Source organism: Vipera berus, assembly GCF_964194415.1.
Source record: "Vipera berus genome assembly, chromosome: 1".
Lineage (NCBI taxonomy): Eukaryota > Metazoa > Chordata > Lepidosauria > Squamata > Viperidae > Vipera > Vipera berus.
The window spans coordinates 218,740,109-218,760,750 of NC_138202.1; the positions used below are offsets into that span (position 1 = coordinate 218,740,109).

Here is a 20,642-nt window from a genome sequence, read left to right on the forward strand (position 1 = left end):
CACTGTGTATCCATTAGCACTATGAAAATTAATATTATAAGCATTGCTCTGTGTTTTTAATTGTTACAAGTGAATAGTAAAATACTTTATGCCCTAGAAAATGTTAGAGGTTGACAAAAACGGCAATAGTTGCACTGTTCTTTTTTTTAAAGATGCAAGGGTAAAGAAAACCATTTAGATCCAGATCAGTGCTTTCATATAATCTGGAGGAGCCATAATCAATTTACATGTTTTGTTTGAATAGACTTGGCATGCTTGAATCTATTATTACTCTATATACTCTTCCTATAGTTGCTTTTTTATAAATACCAGTCCTAATGCACTTTTAACAGTATTGATTCTGAAACACATATCCTCAATTTTGAGAATTAAAAAAAAGATTCTGAAAGGTTGTCTTGCAAAACATGATTTTTAGAAAACACAATAAAGTTGAATCCATATAAATTATTGATTTTGGATTCTTATCACTGTGCAACCATGTGTCTAAAGCAGCGGTCCCCAACGTTTCCAGCTCTGAGGACCAACAGTGGTGGAGGGAGGGGGCAGTTTTTGTGCCTGTACCTGCTGCTTGCGAAAAATGGCACGTCTGTGCTCACCCACTGCTTGCGCAATCCAATTTTCAATGGACCACAGACCAGTACCAGGCTGCAAGCCCGGGGTTGAGAACCCCTGGTCTAGAGGATTAGTTTCTTAAGTTGATGCTAAAACTCCAGCTATGAATAAACCTATAACCCACAGATTATATTTATTACCCCCGCTGAATAACTGATTTAAACAAGCATACCATATTGGATGAGAAGGCTGTAAACTTGTTCAGCATTAGCTGTACATGATGGGAAAGATCAATATTTTATACTTTTATAACAAACTGATAAAAAAATAAATCTTACCAAATTTATTCTTCTTTTTTCTTAATCCTCTAGAGATAGACTGTGCCCTTGCATTAGTAGTAACATCAGCAGTTTGAACTTCTCTAGTTTTCTGCAAGTTTTGAAAAGATGTATTTTTAATACATATGCCCCAAATCATTCAGCCTTTTTACAGTACAGCTAAAACAACTAGACTAGGTCTACAACTATTTAAGAAGTTCATATTAATATTAAAGACTCAAATGCAGTATATTTAAAAAATTACACTTAAACTTAAGGTGAGTTTTAAAATTGGAAAATAAATAACAGCAGCCTTACTTCTATGACAGTGTGGCAAGATGTGCAGTAAAATCTGCCCTCTTCTGTAATGCTCCAGCTGACAGCAGAACAATATCCACAAGGTTCATTGTAGTCTCTCTAAAACAAAGTGAAAATGTCCATACTTTTCATTCTATCCAAATGCACAATGCAATAAATATTTAAGAAAAAAATTCACCATATAACAGCAAGCACTCTATTTAACCCTAATATACCATTTGTATGTATCATGGCTTTTAAAACTGCATATCTGCAAATAAATTCAGGGCTGTTTCCTTCAACTAAGCATGAATAAAATTGCACTTGATTTTGTGACATACAATCCTATGTATGTTTACTAGACAAAAAGCCCCTTTCTTGTAGAGATTATTTTATAAAAACAAAGCACTAAATATTAACTCACAACTGTGCTTCTTTGCTTTGCAGCTCAAATCCACAAACCCTGTAGCACAATTGGGGAAGGGCTTAAAATGGTGGGGAGGGAATAATCAACTCCACTCCATTAAGATGCATAACTTCATCACCCAGATATACACCGTTTTGAATGTTGCAAATTTTACTGTCTTTTCCCTGAGCCACTTCAGGGAATAGCAGCATGGGAAAAGGTTGGCAATTCCAACATCCCACCTTACAGAGGGATGGAAATACAAACAGAAATGATGAGATTAGTTACACAAAATCCAGACTATCGTTAGATGGCCGTTAAGAAAATATTTTGTGCCTTTTTACTGCTGCAACTTGGTCTTTCAGTTTTACATCCAGATCATAACTCCTAGATTAAATATATCCTGAAGCTGTGTCTTTCCTCTTAAAAGAGTCTTGAATTCAACCAATTAAACTTCCTCCAGCTTGGCGGGGAAATAAAAAAAAAAGCAAACAGCCTCCAAGAGCTACCGACAGGCTGTTACAGATACAAGAGTCGTGCCTAAAAAAAAACAAACAGATCCCACCTATGGCATTATTTGTCCGCAAATGAATAAATGATTTTCCTGCCCTTTAACATGCAATACAAGCTTCCTAGTCGCGTCCGTTGATGAAAAGCCGCCACCCCCAGCTACACCCGCAACCTCACCGCGTCCTCTTCCTCCATCGCGCGGCCCATTTCACGCTTTAGCGATCATCGCGACTGCGCCATAGCAACCAATTTGCGAGATGCCGGGGAGCAACGGAAACAACTACCGCCCGGGAAACGAGGCCTCTTGCTCTTGGGTTCCGAGGTTGGTTAATAACATGGGCCACTTTTCTGCTTGAAGGTTTTGAAGATTTTTAAGCTGTGTGGCTCTTAAATCGAAGTCCAACTCGTCTTCAAAGGATGATGGCTGGAAATGCAAAGTAGAAATGTTTATTTTGAGTGAAGGAATGGATGAATGACTATTGGACGCAGGCAATTTAGCAAAAGCCACCGCAACAAACGTTCCAGGATATTTTTTAAAAATGTAAAGTGCGGGTAAGCGTAGGGCCGTGGTTAGTTAAAAGCAGAGAGGCCTAGTGCAACCTTGGCTCTATTATGACTCGTGGACTTCAACTCCCAGAATTCCTGAGCCAGCCCTGCTGAGGGAAAAGGGAGAGGTTTCCAAGCTGAGCCATGCTGGCTCAGGAATTCTGGGAGTTGAAGTCCACGAGTCATAAAAGAGCCGAGGTTGCCTACCCCTGAATAGAGCAACGTTTCTTAAAGCAGGGTTCTAGGGCTCTCCCAAGATCTTCCTCTCAGACACCTGCAAAATCCAAATTATTTGCAGCCTTTGTTGAAAAATAATACAATATTAAAATCCCAGCAGTCACGAGAAGCAGTAGCAGCAGCAGAGGCATCTAAAATTTTAATATGGTAAATATTGATTAAAAAAAACTCACGCAAACTAGAAAGCTGTTTCGGCGTCCTCTAAAAATTTTTAAAAGCGACGAGCAATCCTGAGAGAAAATAAGTTTAAAAAACACTTGGTACTAAAGACCCAAGTTTATATTGTGTGTGAATCTCCCCCCCTCTTTCCATTACAGCTGCTTTAATAGGGAGCAATCCTTGCCCCTCTCTGCCAGATGTTCCTGAACTACAAGTCTTGGGATATGTAACCATTAGCCTTATAGACTGAATTGCTGGGAATTGGAAGTTTAGTGAGAGTTAGTGAAATGCATGCTGCTTATTTCAGCTAGAGATCAAAAGTGTCTGATTCTATTTATACATTAACCAGTTTTGTTTGAACAAGGGACTACAGTTAGTTTGAATTATGGTCTATCAGTAACAGTGTATTATTTGGCTTTCTTGGAAAAGGACCCAGATTGTTGGGGGCAATAAGCTGACTTTGTAATAATACCGCTTGGGGGGGGGGCAAAAGCCCTAATAAGCAGGCATATACATAGAATGAAGGCTATTGCTAAGCACATTGTGCTTTAGATTGTAAGCCGCCGGAGAAGGGCGGGATATAAATGGGATTTTAAAAAAATGCAAAGTAATAAACTGGGTTTAATTTAAAATAAACAGATACCTCCAATCACTTCCTTGCAGCAATATTGTAAGCGAGGAAGAGTACAATGGCTCTTATTATTTTACAGCTACTGTTGTAGCGTGGGTGACCACATGGACACAGGAACCAGACAACATAGTACAAGATACCTTTATTGATTACAAGATGGAACTGAGTCCCAAAACCCCCAGTGTCCTCTTATAGCCTACTGATGCCCATGAACCCAGCCAACTTGGCTGCTCTATTTTCCCGCCGGCCAGGTAACACCCAAGCCGGTGTTGTATATTTCCTGCCGGACAGGTTGACCAATCAGGACGCCCGACCAATGCCACCTGGTGTTGTGGTGGCTATACTAGCCTGGCATTTCTACATACACAACAGCTACAATCCAAACATAGCTGTCTCTCTAAAGGTAAAGGTAAAGATTCCCCTGCACATGCGTGCTAGTCGTTTCCAACTCTAGGGGGCCGGTGCTCATCTCCGTTTCAAAGCCAAAGAGCCAGCGCTTGTCTGAGGACGTCTCCGTGGTCATGTGGCCAGCACAACTAGATGCCAAAGGCGCACGGAGCGCTGTTACCTTCCCACCGTAGTGGTCCCTATTTTTCTACTTGCATTTTTACATGCTTTTGAACTGCTAGGTTGGGAGAAGCTGGGACGAGTAATACGCTCACTCTGTTACGCGGCACTCGGGATTCGACCCGCCAAACTGCCGACCTTCTGATCGACAAGCTCAGTGTCCTAACCCACTGAGCCACCGCGTCCCTTTTGCTGTCTCTCTATATTTGGCTAAATTTTATTTACATTCATTTAGGCCATTTATAATCACATTTCTGGCAAGCAGTGAATATTCAAGGCAACTAAAAACATTAAGGTAAAGAAAGAATCTGAAAAAATACAAATGTAATTTGATCCTAAAGCTAACTAACAACTGGTGTCACTATAAGATATTGATACACTTTTTCAAAACAATTATTGTTGTGATACTTTGAACACTGTGCATAATAGAAATTAAATAGAAGATTGTCTTTTTATGTTCTTTTTCTTTCTTTTATGATTTTACTTCTCCTGAGAGCAGAAATTGATTTCACAGTTCAAAGATACTATCAAATGTAGTTATTTTCTTATTTGCCCCCTGTAGTACTTTTAACATGCAGCATCATTTTATAATTAGTAATCAATTTTTACCTTTTACCTTAATATTTTACAGATGCAATTAAAATTATAGAACCGATGCAAATAAAAACAAATAACAATGTTTCCCTTTCCTACTAAAGAAGTTAAATATATATATTTGCTGTTGGAAATGTGTTATCAGAATTACATTTTGTAATACACTACATTTTGTGCATTTGCTTCATATATTGTTAGCTTTATTGATTAAAAATTTCAAATCATAGATATTAACTATGCAAACTTTCTCCTGCACCTGTCAATATGAAATTAGTTTTTCCAAATCCTGGTTTTTATACTGCAAACTTATTTTTATTTCTTAGGCATGCTGTTTGGGTTTTTACAAATTAACAGACTTAGTAGCGGCTAAAATGCTTGTTGCCCATCTTGGTCATTGTACCAGAATTTGAATTACTAAACTACTGAATTGCCTGCACATTTTCTTAAAATTCTCATTTATTTTACAAAGGTTATCTGGAGTCTCAACTATTGCACAATCTGTTGCTTGCTTTAGGACTCAGTATCTCATGTGAACTAAGAAAACTGGGTGAATTCCATAAACCATATTTAAATTAATCTTAGATAAGTATGCCATGTGAATGTATTTGTTACGTGGATGCTACTTGGCAGCAGTATGGGAAATTCTGAGGGATAAAAACCTGTCTGTGCCTAGCCTGGCTGGTTCCTTTTGATCCATCACATATTTTTAAAGGGGGATCAGAATAACAGAGTTGGAAGGGACCTTGGAGGGGTCTTCTAGTCCACCCCCCTGCTCAGGCAGGAAGCCCTATACCACAGGTCTGCAACCCGCGGCTCCGGAGCCGCATGCGGCTCTTTCAGCCCACTCCTGCGGCTCCCAGTCCTCTGCCATGTGCAGTCCAAAAAAAAAAAAAGTAGGACTAAAAATTTTCAACCAATCAATTCAAATATGCAGGGTAGGTGCATATCTCGCCTTGGCTCCACTCTTCAGTCAAACCCTGTTCTGCGCATGCACGCATGTACGCGCATGTGCACACATTTTTTGCGGCTCCCAGTTTTTCCTTTTGTGAGGGAACCGGTTCCGAGTGGCTCTTTCATTGTTTCAGGTTGCTGAGCCCTGCCCTATACCATTTCAGATAAATGGTTGTCCAATCTCTTCCAGTGTTGGAGCAGTCACAACTTCTGGAGGCAAATTATTCCACTGGCAGGAAATTGCACCTTAGTTTTAGGTTGCTTCCTCTCCTTGATTAGTTTCCATCCATTGCTTCTTGTCCTGCTTTTAGGTGCTTTGAAGAAGAGGTTGATTCCCTCTTCTTTGTGGCAACCCTTAGGTATTGGAACACTGCTATCATGTCACCCCTCGTCCTTCTCTTCATTAAATTAGACATACCCAATTCCAGCAACCGTTCTTTTCAACCTATGTTCATACAGAGTTTTAATTCTTTTATAGCAATTAATATATTGAAACTTGAAACCCGCCATCCTGGGCCCAAAGTTTTGGAAACCAGGCTCTGCCTGTCACAAGCCAGGACAAAGGGTAAGTGATGGAGGAATAATACCTCTTTAAAAAAAAAAACTTGGTCCAGCTGGCCCAGCTGGTAGCATTTTGTAAGGGCCCCTTGCCAGGGTTACAGGAGAAGATGATCAATGGTTTTGAAGGTGGAATAGGACCCTATGCCCCAACGACAGATAAAGGGCCACAACTATCTTCGCTTAGCAGTGTCTATGCTTCAGTGAAGCAGCTGTAAAAATGTCTTCTCCAGTGGAGCAACCTCTTAATACCTGGCAGTAGGTATAAAGTGCCTTCAACAACAGATGGAATGACACATCAGTTAGAGTTGGAGTACCTCAGTCATATTAGTGGTAATATCTAGTCAAATTCTGGATCTGAGGGTGCAGCCTTGGCAACTTTCACAACCAGTACTATGGTTCCAATTTGGAAGGGCAAGGGCAGGGCTTTTTTTCTCATAGAACGCTCAGAACGGAGTTCCGGCACCTTTTTTGGATGGAACCTTGTAGGGTAAGCAAGGCAGGTTGTATGACATGTGTGAGTTCCGGCACCTTTTTCTTTTACAAAAAAAGCACTGGGCAAGGGTGACATGCTGAATGCTCGAATTATTGTCTGATTTGGCTTCTGTGTCACACCATGAAAATATTTGAACAGGTTATCGATGTCAGGCTCTGCAAGATAGTGTCTGTTGCGTATTGCGTTCGTTGAGACATTGACCAGATGTATTACAACTGCTCGTTTATTGCTGAAAAAACAGAAGTGGCTCTGACAACCAGTTGACATCTATTTATACAGTGCCGCCACTAGGCGGCAACCAATCATTTTAAAGAACAATTTCCCGGTTAAATTGCAGGCTAGCAGTTTGCTCCACAACAGTTGGAGACTCTTTTCAAACATACACAACAACTGATTATAACAACCATTAGTGAACTAACCCAATATATTACAGTCTCCATCACTCTGAATCAATGTGGCTTTCTGAAAGGGAATGATGGACACCATTCACAGTGCTTGGTTGCTTTTGGAGAAGCACTGTGAGAAGACCAAGCTTGTCCACATGGTGTTCTTTGACCTGGAAAAGGCCTTTGATCGTGTCCCACACAAACCTATTTAGCACAACCTATGATCCCACAATATCCCTGAAGCCTACATCCGGTGGATTCAACTGTTGTACTATAGTGTCACTAGCATGGTGTGATCTGCGATGGGAACATTGCCTGCCTTCACCATCATCATCAGGGTACATCAAACACTGGCACTTTCACCCCTACTATTTGTTCTTTGCATGGGTACTATGATGCTTGATCTCTAATCGCCTCATCTATGATCACTTCTCTGCCAAAAACGTCTTCTTGGCGAATGAGCAATGTGAAGACCTCCAAGAGCAAACATGGCAATAGAATGAATGCCTCCGAGAATTTGGTCTTTGACTGAACATCAAGAAAACAGAAAATATATGGACTGTGCCCCCCAAACCAATGATACCATCCGCATTGATGGAGAAGATCTGAAGAAAATAGAGCAATTCAAAAACCTTGGTCCCTTCATATGCAGTGACAGCGATAGCTTTCCAGATGTCCACACCCATGTCAGTGCTACTTGGATGAAGTGGCCCTAGGTGACTGGAGTCCTGTGTGATGCCCCTATGCCTTAAGTCAAAGATTTACATAACAATAATGCACCCAGTTGCCCTCTACAGATTGGAATGTTGGCCAGTGACAGCAAAGCATGAGCAGGCCCCTCACGTGATGGAAATGCAAAGTCTCCGGTGGTATCTTGGACTAATGTGATTCAACCACATCATGAACGATGACATCTTATGTTGACTGGGAGTCACAACAATCGTAGCAAAAATGCAGGAAGAAAGACTTGGATGGCATGGATGCAGTAAAGAAGACTCAGTGGCGAGGACAGCCACGCATCTGGACCCTGATGGCCAAGAATTGGTGGATGGTGGATGGCTCACATCAAGGAGGACATGAACTGCATGGATGTCTTCCATGAAGATGCCCTGGATCGATCTAAATGGAGACAAATATGGACCCCACCATAGGGCGGGAATAACGCTAAGATATATCAAAACTTGGCAGTATGTAATTTATCAACATATCTAATTACTTTTCATAGAGAAGGTTACACAACATAGTAACTAGTTTTACTCACAAACTAGCAAATTTTAGTCTCCTGTGTTGCATGAATATAGCCTGTGTAATAAATTTATGGTTTAATGGGTTCTGTATACAGTATCCAAGTTTAACTGAGTAAACCAGTGGTTAATACAACCATGCAAACATTTGTCATGCAAATACAATCTTTGAGTAGCAAACTAGTTAATTACATTTCAGCTGGTATTTTGTGAGTGTAAATGTGCTGCAGAAGATCTGTATCATATTGTCTAGTGTTTCTTCCTTTGGATGAAAGCTGGGCCAGATAATTTGATTGAAAAGTATACACCCATGTTATATCCACCCTTTTTATCTATTTGCTTAATTGCATCTTTAAGGAAGCATTTAAGCTGTGAAAATAATACAGAGGAAGTGTTTGGTCCTGGTTTAATATGCATGGAAGTATCCAAGGCATAAAGCCAGTCTCACAAGTCACCAATGCTATAAACAAGCATTCAAATGTCAAATAAACAAAGTGCATCTGGGGGAAAAAGGGGTATTTGTATTATCAATTGATAACAATGGAGATATCTATAAAACTCGATACATCATCGGGGAGGGAGAGCAAGTTGGTGCAGTTGATTTCATGCTGACATTTTCCCCTCCCTCAAAAAAAACAGACATTCTTATTTCAGGTTGGAAAGTGCTTATGAGTGAAACCTCACGAAAGAGACGTTGAAATAGTTATAAATATCCGTCAAACTGAAAAAAATTAAATATTCAAATTTGGAATGGCAAATAAATGCAGGCTGAAAAAAATAATCTTGAAACAGTTATATAATTGTTGGAAGTCAAATGAATCATTTCAATTCCTCCTCCATTTACTCATCTGACCTAATATGAGTGGAGACTTTCTTTCTGTCTTACATGCTGGGGAAAGCAAGTCCTGCCTTTGAATAATGGCATGAATATAACTGGTTATTCAACATATAAAATTATGTGTTAACCTTTGTCCCTAATTACAGGTTACTCAAGCATACTGAGTCCCTGATAGGAATATGATAATTTTGGAGTTAGGAGACAGTCTGTCTTCTCGCTTCAATTCAGTTTCTAATTAAAAGGATTGCAAGCAGTATATTCAAGTTGATGCACACTCTGATAAATTATATGCCCGGTGGACTCCAACTAGCTACATTTCTAATGAGCAAGGTTCCACGGCTAATATTAAATATTAATATTAAACTCTGATCTTTGTTTTCCCAAACCTGCAAAGCTGAATAAGCATATCTAACTTGAATACAAAACCATTTATCTCCTTCGCTATAATGAAATTCTGTTTTTGAGCCATATTGTTAAAAGTAGTATTTGCTTTCAGAATACAGTCAGGCTCTCTCAGATGAAGCTTAAAAACAGAGTTTCAGGCAAGATTCCCCAAGGAACATCCCAATTATTTTTTGCAAGGCCCTGATAAAGAAGGGGTTACAGATAATTGCTTCTCATCATAGACTTCCGAATACTGTACGTCTTTCTGATATATTGAGACGCCATTTTCTGAAGCCACCTTGCAAAGCAGGCTGTATATTTCACTTTATATATTACATAATGCAGAGCAGGAATACTTCCCTGGCATTCTGGCTTTCTTCTTTTTGGCTGCTAAGGAGAAATTGCTATCCTTATAGACTACTTCTGCAAACCTGTTGGAGAGCCAAAATGTGGTGTCCCAAATACTGTATGTATTTAAGTGACTGACTATGAACCTTGAGTTTCTGGCAAAAAAAAAAACAGGCATTGAAGACAGCTCATAATCAAATTTTTTTTAAAATGGCAGGAAACAACAAACCAGCCACTAAGAATACTATTAAAACATAGGAAACACTGTTAAAAGCATCACTAGCAAAGACTACACCCAACCAATTTAAGCCTGATTCATCTCCCAACCTTGCTTACTCACCAAAGACTGACCAGATTTTTTTAAAAAGAAAAAAGAAAACAAGATTTTCTTGCCAGTGAGTGGATAACAGGAAGGGAACATGCCTGATCTCCATCCCAGGGAATTTTAAAGCTTGTAACAACCACTGAAAAGGCTAGTAGATAAGTTCCTACCTGTAGGTGTTTAGTCTACCTAGCAACAGAGACTTCATAAACCCTTAATGGGATCTCACTTCTCTGTTCAGGACAGATGTGTGATTTGAGATTTTTTTTTGGATACAGAGCTGTTGCTTGGAGACCAGATGGCAAATATGGGCAGAAAGGCTTCATCCTGTGAACCAATCATGCCTGTTTCTGAATCATGAGGATCCCCAGATAGTTATTTGTACCTTGCTCATTGCACATGGACTATTGGACTGTAATAGTGGACTATTACAGCACATTCTACATGGTACTCTTATTGAGGTCCACTTGAAAGTTGCAACAGGTCTAGCAAACAGCAGTACAGGCAGTTATGGTAATGTGTGGTATGCCCATGTTACATTTCTGCTTTGTGAGCTATACTGCTGATTGTTTTTTAAGTGAAAACCCACATTGGACCCATAAATAAATTCTTGGAAAATTATTTTCAGTCTATCAGTCAGAATCATTGTAAACAATTTGTAATCATTATTCAATAATGATATAGGCCATAGTTTCTTGTTAAATTCAAATCTTGTCTCCTTTTAGGTACTAGTGCTATATTGGCATCTTTCTTTCCTGTGATACTGTAGAGTTCACCATGTTTTGGAAAAGTTATAAAAGTTCATCCTTAAAACATCTATAATAAGAACCTGTAACCCATTTGGTCCAGGCACCTTTCTTGGTTTAATCTTTTTTACAGCTTCAGAAACTTCATTTATAGTTAAAATCCATTCATAATCTGTTTCTGTTCCTCTATAATCCTCAGTAAATTTTGTTTCTTTAGATATTCATCTATCTTCATCAAAGAGTTGTCACTTGTTTTATACAGGTTAGAATAATATTGATTAAATACTTTTTGCATATCCATACTATCCGTTAGTACAATGTCTCTCTCTCTTTCTGTGTCAATATAATTTTATTTTCCTTTTCCTTCCTTAATTTATATGTCAACCATTTGTTTAGTAAACTCATTGTTTATTCCTTTACATAGTTCTTCCATTTCTATAATTGCTAATCTATATAACTATCAAGATAAAAGCTTAATTTGTTGAGAAATACTTATTTTCTCTGGAAGTTTCTTTAATTCTTTTTATCTCAATCAAAATAGCTTGTGTTTTCTCTTGCCTGTTCTTTTTGAGTTCCCCATTATGTTGTACAAAATAACTTCTGATAAAAGGTTTTCTTGCGCCTCAACTGATTCTTAAATCAGTACTTTGTTTATGTTATTTTCAAAAAATTCTTTCAATTTCTTTTCTGCTTTCTGTAACTTTTCACTTAGTCTCATATAAAAGAACTGGATTTCCTTTTACAAATTAAATTTGCAGGATTATGATCTGAAAAAGTCTTTGGTAATATCTCTATTTTAGAAACCTTGGTAGCTAAAATTCTTTGAAATCCACATTATATTTATTGTTGAAAAGGATCTACCGGTATGTCTTTTAGAAAAGAAAAATATAGCCTCTTGAATTGCCATTTTTCTGTCTTCGTAGGTTCACTAGCCCTAAAATGTCCATCAAATAAAAGAAATCTTTTAGTAACTTGCCTTAAATGACTTTAATATTTTTCTTAGAACTTGTGTCAGTTGTGGTGAGATCACTCCATTCCAATTCCCCATCAGGCTCCAATTTTCATAAGAAACTTATTAGTCTTTCCATAAATCATTTACAGAGCAATACTTTTTCTTGGGGCATAGATTCCCAGTATCAGCGTTTTAGTCCCAAGTAAATTAACATCCACTCCAATAAATCTGCCATGGTCATCAGTCAATATAAGTTCTGGTTTTAGTTTGGGATTAATGTAGAAAACAACTCCATTTCTTTTCTTTTTTTGTTCCTGATGAAATAAATGTGATAAATGAAATAGTTATGCACTTTTTTCAAATAACAATGTATGTAATACTTGCAAATTATATTTTGTTTTAATGTTTTCAAATCATGATTTTTTTTCCTCTTTTAAGGATCATTTGCTCCATTTAGGTTCAGTGTTAAAAGTCTGTAATCTACAATCAAGCCAAACATTTAGCATCGGTATTTGATCCAAATTCGGACTCTTGGCAACTGGCTCGTATTTATGATGGTTGCAGTGTCTTGGGGCCATGTGATCACCTTTTGCAACCTTCTAGCAAGCAAAGTCAATGGGGAAGCCAGATTCACTTAACAAATGTGTTACTAACTTGATAATTGTAGTGATTCACTTAACAACTGTGGCAAGAAAGGTTGTAAAATGGGACAAAACTCACTTATCAACTGTCTTGCTTAGCAACGTAAGTTTGGGGCCCCAATTGTGGACATAAATCAAGGACTACCTGTACTGAAAACAAACTCTTAGAACATTGCCAAGAGGCATTTTGTTCTTCAGCTTTGCCTGTTCAGCCATTATATTGTAATTGGGTTTCACAGGAGCATCTCAGAGGAAATAAAGAATAGATTGTGCGTGCCTAAAGTTCCCTCACACTTGGTACAGAAACTGTTGGCAATAAATCAGTTAAGTTGCGTCGTTTTTCTGAAAAGGGAGGGGTTGCCACCTTGTGGAGATAGATTATATTACAGTAACATACACTATAGATAAGATCTCAACAATTCTTAGTGTAGAAGAGACTGACAATCTTATTTGTTTTATAATGTGGTTCATAATAGAGCATTGGAGGCATAGTTCTTCATTAAATGGGTATTTCCAATTTTTGATTCCAGGGAGGAAAGAATGGTCTAGTGATTACATTTGATGATGTCATAATAGTGAACATATTTCCATTCTATTGATTGATTAGCATTAAAACTGCAAAAACTTCAAGCCAGGTGGAAATTAGACCAGAAGGTTGGTTTGACGCTGATGGATGAAAATTTGGTAAAACAGATTAAAGATCAAACACGAGCGCATATAAAAAGAATTTATAATGCCTTAATAGAATTTGATTCGGAAACGGAATTGGTCAAAGATTGCATGGTGAAATGGGCTCAAAGTATTCAAGAGCCAATCCCATTGGATGTGTGGGAGGTAATTTGGGTTAGAAATGTGAAATTTACTCAAGCCCAAAATTTAAGAGAAAACGTCTACAAAATGTTCTATAGATGGCATTTGGACCCCAAGAAGCTGTCTTGCATGTATCCTAATCTACAGCCCAAATGTTGGAGATGTGGTAGTTTGGATGCTACCTACTTTCATATTTGGTGGACTTGTAGAAACATTAAAGCTTTTTGGATCAAAATTTGGTGGAACATGCAAAAGATTTTTAAGAGAAAGATAAAGTTTACCCCACAATTATTTTTACTGGGTGTTATTACAGATGGTGACATTAAAGAAATTAATTTGATGTTGAACCTCATAACAGCAGCGAGGTTATTGGTAGGGCAATATTGGAAGAAGGACAGCCTGCCGACTATAGAAGAATGGACACTTAAGGTGTCCAACTTAGCAGAAATGGCTAAGATCTCGGCTTACTTGAAGGATCACTCACAAGAACGATACATTTCGGTTTGGAGAAGATGGATAGACTATATTCAGAAAAAGTATGAGACCAAAAAGTTCCATTTAGCCTATGAATAAGATTGCTATATTTTAAGTCTTTTTTAATATTATTATTAGTTACAATAATGTATATATCATATGGTATTGTTATTGTATTAGTATAAATTGGATACTTGTAGTTTGTTTGTAATGATGTTATAGATGGGTTAAAGTGCATTGTGTATTTGGTTATTTACATAGTTGGTTAATGTTAGATAGATTATGATTATTTTGTATTTGTAACCCTGTATTCAGCTTTGGGAAGTGGGGGAGGGGGAGGGGCTCTGGGGCGGGTTGGGGAGGGGATAATATTGTAACTTCAATAAAAATTTTCAATAAAAAAAAAAGAAAAACTGCAAAAACTTTAATTTAGTAAAGGTGTTCGTTTCCTTTTGTTAACAGTTGTAACAAATTAAAGGTATTAGTAAAAAGCAATATTTAACCATATGATAACAGCTAGCTGACCAAATTGTCAGGGCTGGACAAACTATCTATTATTATAAAATACCCACTGGATAGGGTATATCCAATGTTCAAAACTGAGAAAGCCTTTCCAAATTATACACAATTATTAATATGCCTGATAATGATGGAAATGATGGAAATCTGATGGGAAGATCAATAAAAAAGTGTTAAATCTGATGGAAAGCAACAGGCTTCAATAATATGAAAGTGTTAAACTACAATTGTGTATGTGTGTTAGCTGATAAAATGTTAGCATCACAAAATCATGCTATTCGACATTTCATTTTATTGGATGGATCATTCAAGAGCACTAAGATATACATGTGAGAAAATGGAATTAAAACTTATACATTTGAATTTTTAAGGAAACTTGCCTATCCTGTTATTACTTTCTAATTATGAAAGTGGACATTAATATAATGTTCAGATTTTTCCTTTTTTTTTTTGAATAGTGTTCAGATTTTTCTCTGATGAATGAGAGCAAAGACCAATTTAGTCCAGCATCCCTTTCATATATATATATCCAAACACTGTAGTTATGAGGGGCCCAGAAGAAGAATAAGCCTGCAACCCCCTTTCATCTCTGCCATTCTTTTGATAACTGAGTGTCACTTAATCCAGAATAAAATTTCTTTTGATCTCAATTAGCAGTGGCCCAAGTTGTCACTGTGAGGCGGGTCTTTGCTGCCTCCTTCCTCTGCTTTGCACATTCCTTTTCATCAACACACTCTGGGGAAGGAGAGTGCTTCTGTTATCCATTAGCACAGGGGTCTTCATACTCGGCCCTTTTATGACTCATGGACTTCAACTCCCAGAATTCTATAAGTCATAAAAGGGCCGAGTTTGAAGACCCCTGCATTAGCACATAAATGGAATGCCTCCAGTGATATACCTCCAATTATACACTCAGAAAAAAGAACTCTGAGCAAGACTTTTCACCTTGGTGGGAGCTCTGGAGAGCCATGCCAGTCACTTTTATACAGTCACATTACTTCCATTGGGAAAGCAAACCAGGTACTTTTCCAGAACATTTGTCCATCCAGTTTGATACTTTGCTCCGAGGAGATTGCAAACGTGCTCCCTTCATGAGCTGCAAGTATCTTGGTATATTTACAGAAAATCAGGTATCTTTTCCCACAAAGCACTCTATAAAGAACAACCCAATGCCAAACAGTAATATTCACAGAGGGTTTATAATTATTCATGGAAATAATTTTCTCTGCAGGGAAATCAGCCTGTTTTACAAAATCAGTTTTTGTTGCTCTCCTGCTGTTAAACCTATCCACATTCTCACCACTCATTTATATATTTATAAGAGATAATAATAGGAATCCATCATCTTCCATTCTTTAAATTAACTGTTCTTAGTCTAAATTGTTTAGTGTCTTCCAAGTTCAACACTGTTGTGTTCTACTATATAATTTACTATACTTTGAACATTTTCTAAATATTATTGTAGCTAGCTCTTGTAACTTTCTTAATTTCTAGAGAACATTGTGCTATTGTCATGAAGTTTATGGATAAATTATACGTTCTCATTCTTATTCATACTTTGGGATCTAGAGTTGGCATAAACAGAACAAAAGATAGCAACTATACAACTTCACATCTTGATGGGAAGCTCCACCATAAGTCGTGTTTATTTTAAAATATGGTGCCAAAGATTATTTGGATTCAGTACAAATATATAGCAGAGAGCATGTGTGTTCTAAAGCAGGGGTGTCAAACTCGCAACGTCACGTGACGTGTTGTGACGTATTGCGACTTTTTTTCCATTGCAGGCAATGGGGTGGGCGTGGTTTCGCCATGACACATCCAGCCCGCAGGCTGGCAGTTTGACACCCCTGTTCTAAAGTACTGGTAAATATAACCACATACTAAAATAATAAAAATTGTGGAAAATGAGGGACTTCCGAGGAAGAGACAGCAAACTGATGGCCGCTGTGGTAGAATGAAGAGCTGCTGAGTATGAAAACTAGCTCTTCATATTTGCTCTCCGGACAAGGAGAGGACGTGAGATTGCCCTCAAGTGCTCTAGAAAGTTGCTCCTCTTGAGGAGACAGCAGTCTTTGATGGGTTTAGAGCTCTGGGAGATGAAAGAGCAATCTTGCTCAAAATACAGTCAGTTACTTTAAAGCAGGGGTGTCAAACTCAATTTCATTGAGGGCCGCATCAGCATTGTGGTTGCCCTCAGGGGGCCGGGTGGGTGTGGCCTGGGTGGGCATGGCCTACTGGATGGGCGTGGCTAAAGTGTGTATGGCCTACTGGGTGGGCATGGCCAGCTCTGTATCGTTCGCATCAAGGGTGCCTATGGGGGCCTGGGCAGGAGTGGGACAGATCTGAGGGTCTCTGGCAAAAGGAGGGTCTCTGGGCCAGGGCCAAGGCAGTGGGGGCCGTTCCCTCACTGTTTCCAGGATGGCTTCGCGGGCCGCATGAAACCACTTCACGGGCCGGATCTGGCCCCCGGGTCTTGTGTTTGACACGTCTGCTTTAAAGGGAGGTTGGGTTTGCATATTTCCTTTTCTAATCACTTTTTGAAATGGCTTGTTAATTGCTTTTCAGGTAATAAGAAGCTTTGATTTGATAAATTTGAACACTGAGTGAATATTCTTCAGTGCTCAGCAAAAGATGTTTTAAGTATAAGTTTAGGACAAAACATTTTTTAAAAATAATGCAAAAAAGCAAAAGTGTAAAAGAAAGAATCCCATGGGAAAATGCTTTTGTTTTGAATTCTTTAAAAAAAAACATACACGACAGGATAGGACTCTGAAGGTTGGACACTAGAGGGAACCAGAAGGAACTAAAGATTAAAATAAAAGAAAACTTAAACTTACAAATACAGAATGAAGCAAATACATTAACATTGGACATACTGAAAAGTATTTTTGAATAATGGACTCAGAAGTTAATTTTAAGAATGTCCGGACAGTATTTAAAAATTCCAAATTCCATCAAATATGACTTTGAAGGAAAATCTTGCACCTTGATATACCTTTGTGCTCCTTTCCTTCCAGAGTTCTGACTCATCTCCTAAAGACAAAAGCCTTCTTCCTGAATATGGTTGGGGAAAATCTCCTCCTCTCCATGTAAGCAGCACAGGTCACACTCAAAGCCATGGAAAAGAGCTGATAGTCTGGACCACTGTGAAGGTAAGTTGGTTCCACAATATCACCTTCAACTGTACCACTACCTTTGACCATTTTGCCTCCATGCCTTGGTGTCATAATTTAAGGGTACTAGTGGAACACAAATAGGCAACTGGAGGCCATCAAAATAGTAAAGGTTGCAATAAAAGGGTTTATTATCCCGGTGCAATGTATTGTGCTTTGCTTGTTGGAATTTCAGAAAGCAGTTCCCAAAGAGAACTTAAAAACATTTGGTTAACACAATTGAAATTAATAGAAGGAAAAGAAAAAAAAAGAAAAACTCTAAATAAAAAGCAGTACATCGGAAAAATGTTATAAATAATACCTATGTGGAGTCCTTAGTGGTCTCTGAGCTTGGCTGTTTTCTTGCAGACATTTCATTACCCAACTAGGTATCATCATCGGTGCTAAAAGGGAGACAGGTTTGCTTTCTGTTTATATACTAGTGACTTGCGCTGTCAGTGTCTCTGGCGTAACAACATGGTAAAGAAGTTAAATTTGGGCACAACGTACTGAACAACTGCCTTACTTAGCAATGGAAATTCTGGTCCCAATTGTAACCATAAGTCAAGAACATAGCATAGCATATCCTTGACTTATGACATAGCATCATATAGTCTTTTACTTATCCAGTTTCTGAGTCATATTTCACACAAAAAATGTTCCTAAATAAATATTATGAATTATAAGATTTTCAAATTCAGTCAATTTTCTCAATAGTCAACAACAACAACAACAACAATAAAGTTAGAAGGACCTTGGAAGTCCTCTAGTTTCCTTCTCAGGCAGGAAACCCTGGCCTATAAAATTTCAGACAAATGGTTGTCCAGTCTCTTCTTAAAAACTTCCAGTGCTGAAGCATTCACAACTTCTGGAGGCAGGTTGTTCCACTGATTGTTCCAACTGTCAGGAAATTTATCCTTAGTTCTAGGTTGCTTCTCTGATTAGTTTCCATCCATTGCTTCTTGTCCTGCCTTCAGGCACTTTGGAGAATAGCTTGACTCCCTCTTCTTTGTGGCAACCGCTGAGATATTGGAACACTGCTGTCATGTCACCCCTCATCCTTCTCTTCATTAAACTAGACATACCCAATTCCAGCAACCGTTCCTTACATGTTTTAGCCTCCAGTCCCCTAATCATCTTTGTTGCTCTTCTCTGTACTCTTTCTAGAGTCTCCACAGTCTCCTTGTTTCTATAATTTTTCCCCATTGTGCTGTTTATTAGGAAGTGTAAAAATCAGTTTAATACATTAAGAACACATATGCAATATGATGTAAAAAAGATACCATTATGGTACTGCAAAATGTTGTGGGCTGGACTTCCACCTTCTTTATAGCATGCTAGTTTGATGGAAGGTAATTGACAGAGTTGTAGAGTGGTCATAAGGGATTAGTTGCCCACGACTTGGAATCTGGGTGAGCTGACTGTATGTGCTGATTTACTGGTAGAATTCACTTGCAGATAGAAAACCTAATGTAGATTTAGATCACACATGCATAGTGCTATCGAAAGAATGACATGCATACAATAATATTGCCACCCAGGTGACACCATTGCTTGCATCCCAACATTTGACACAAATAAGTTCAGTCATGGCCCTTTGCCTATTCCCTGGGGATCCATTCAGATTTCTGTCTCCAGCACTTTCAGGTCTATTGTAAACACAGGAGAATCTACATTGAGCATACTGGCTAGGAATTTAGGAAGCTTACATTTCTGGGGATGCTGAAATGGGAAAGGCAGCTCTAGGGCCTCACAAAGGGGCAGATATTTCTGACAACACTGAGGATCAAAACAGAGGTGGTGAAGCCCCAAATGCCTGGAATATGTTCTTTGTCAAGGCTCTTGAAATTAAAATCTGATTATGAAAACATTTGATTAAAATATATAGTACAAGTTGGGTTTGTACTGTCAAACAAATCGCTGGATTTGCTCAAAGCATTATAGGAATTTGAAAAAAACAAACAGCCCTTATCATATTTATCAATGTTTGTTTGTTCGTTTGTTTAAAAAAAAAGACTTGCCCAAATGAGAAACTCTTTACAATATGTCAAAAATGAAAGCCATGTTAAAAGTTTTGTGTAAAAAGAGTAAAGCCTTTTTTTTCAAGTCAAGCTTGACTTCTGGTGACTTTATCGACATGGCCATGCAGTTTTCTTAACAAGGGTCCTGAAGTGGCTGGCCACTGCTCCCTTTGGGGATGTTTTTCAACTTTCAACTAGCTTACCAACACTCTGGACCTACAGATTTACCATTCAAATTCTAGCCAGGCCCAACCCTGCTTAGTATCCAGGCCCAGAAAAGACATTCATGACTACTAAGATTATGCCTTAAGGGGAAAAAAAACCTTAACACAAAATTCAGTCTTTCATTCTGTGCAAAGTCCTTTGACGTTCAGGACTGTTACATAGGGGCAGGTATTCGGCAGTAAATGTAGCAGAGAATTACAGAACTATCAAAGAGGCAAACCGGAAAACAGATTTTTGTAACCTGGCAACAGCGCAAGGTTTCTGCAAGATAAGAGAAAAAAAAGATACTGTAGTTGGGGAGAAATTTTTGGAAACAAAATTGGCCGTTGACTACAACTAAAGAAAAAAATTATCTAGGAGGGCTGCAATCATTAAAAGAATGAAAGAATATTTGCAATCAAGTTTTTCAAATGTTAAATACAGCTTTTTAAGTGTTACAGACCAGTCATACTTCTTCTGCTCCAAAACAGATGTTTCAGAAGGCTTTTTTCAAACACCCACCCACCCACACATTGTATACATGGAATTAGGAGAAGGAAAATCACACACACTAGACCCATCCCGTATGTTGACACTGTATATTAGTATAAACAGGTCTGGTGCCATACAATCACTGTTATGTTTTAAATCAATGTAGCTGTATTATGTGCCTCTAGAATTGAGAGTTAAAGCAGTTTTACAACAGCATATAAATTTGATTTTAGGGCATATCTGAAATACCAATATATCATTAGTCTGGGTGGTGCGAAGATGATA

At 38.2% G+C, this 20,642-nt stretch overlaps 1 protein-coding gene across 1 annotated transcript in view; it reads right to left on the reverse strand.

Moving 5' to 3' along the window:
- TAF1B (TATA-box binding protein associated factor, RNA polymerase I subunit B) overlaps positions 1-2,346 on the reverse strand; it is a 47,471-nt gene extending 45,125 nt beyond the window's left edge. Inside the window, exons 1-3 of the mRNA XM_081314940.1 lie at positions 2,260-2,346; positions 1,188-1,286; positions 891-981 (exon numbers count right to left, since the gene is read on the reverse strand). Coding sequence (XP_081171066.1) covers positions 891-981; positions 1,188-1,286; positions 2,260-2,289 — 220 coding nt within the window. The 5' untranslated portion in view covers positions 2,290-2,346. The remainder of the gene's footprint in view (positions 1-890; positions 982-1,187; positions 1,287-2,259) is intronic.
- Between the last annotated feature and the right edge of the window lie 18,296 nt (positions 2,347-20,642).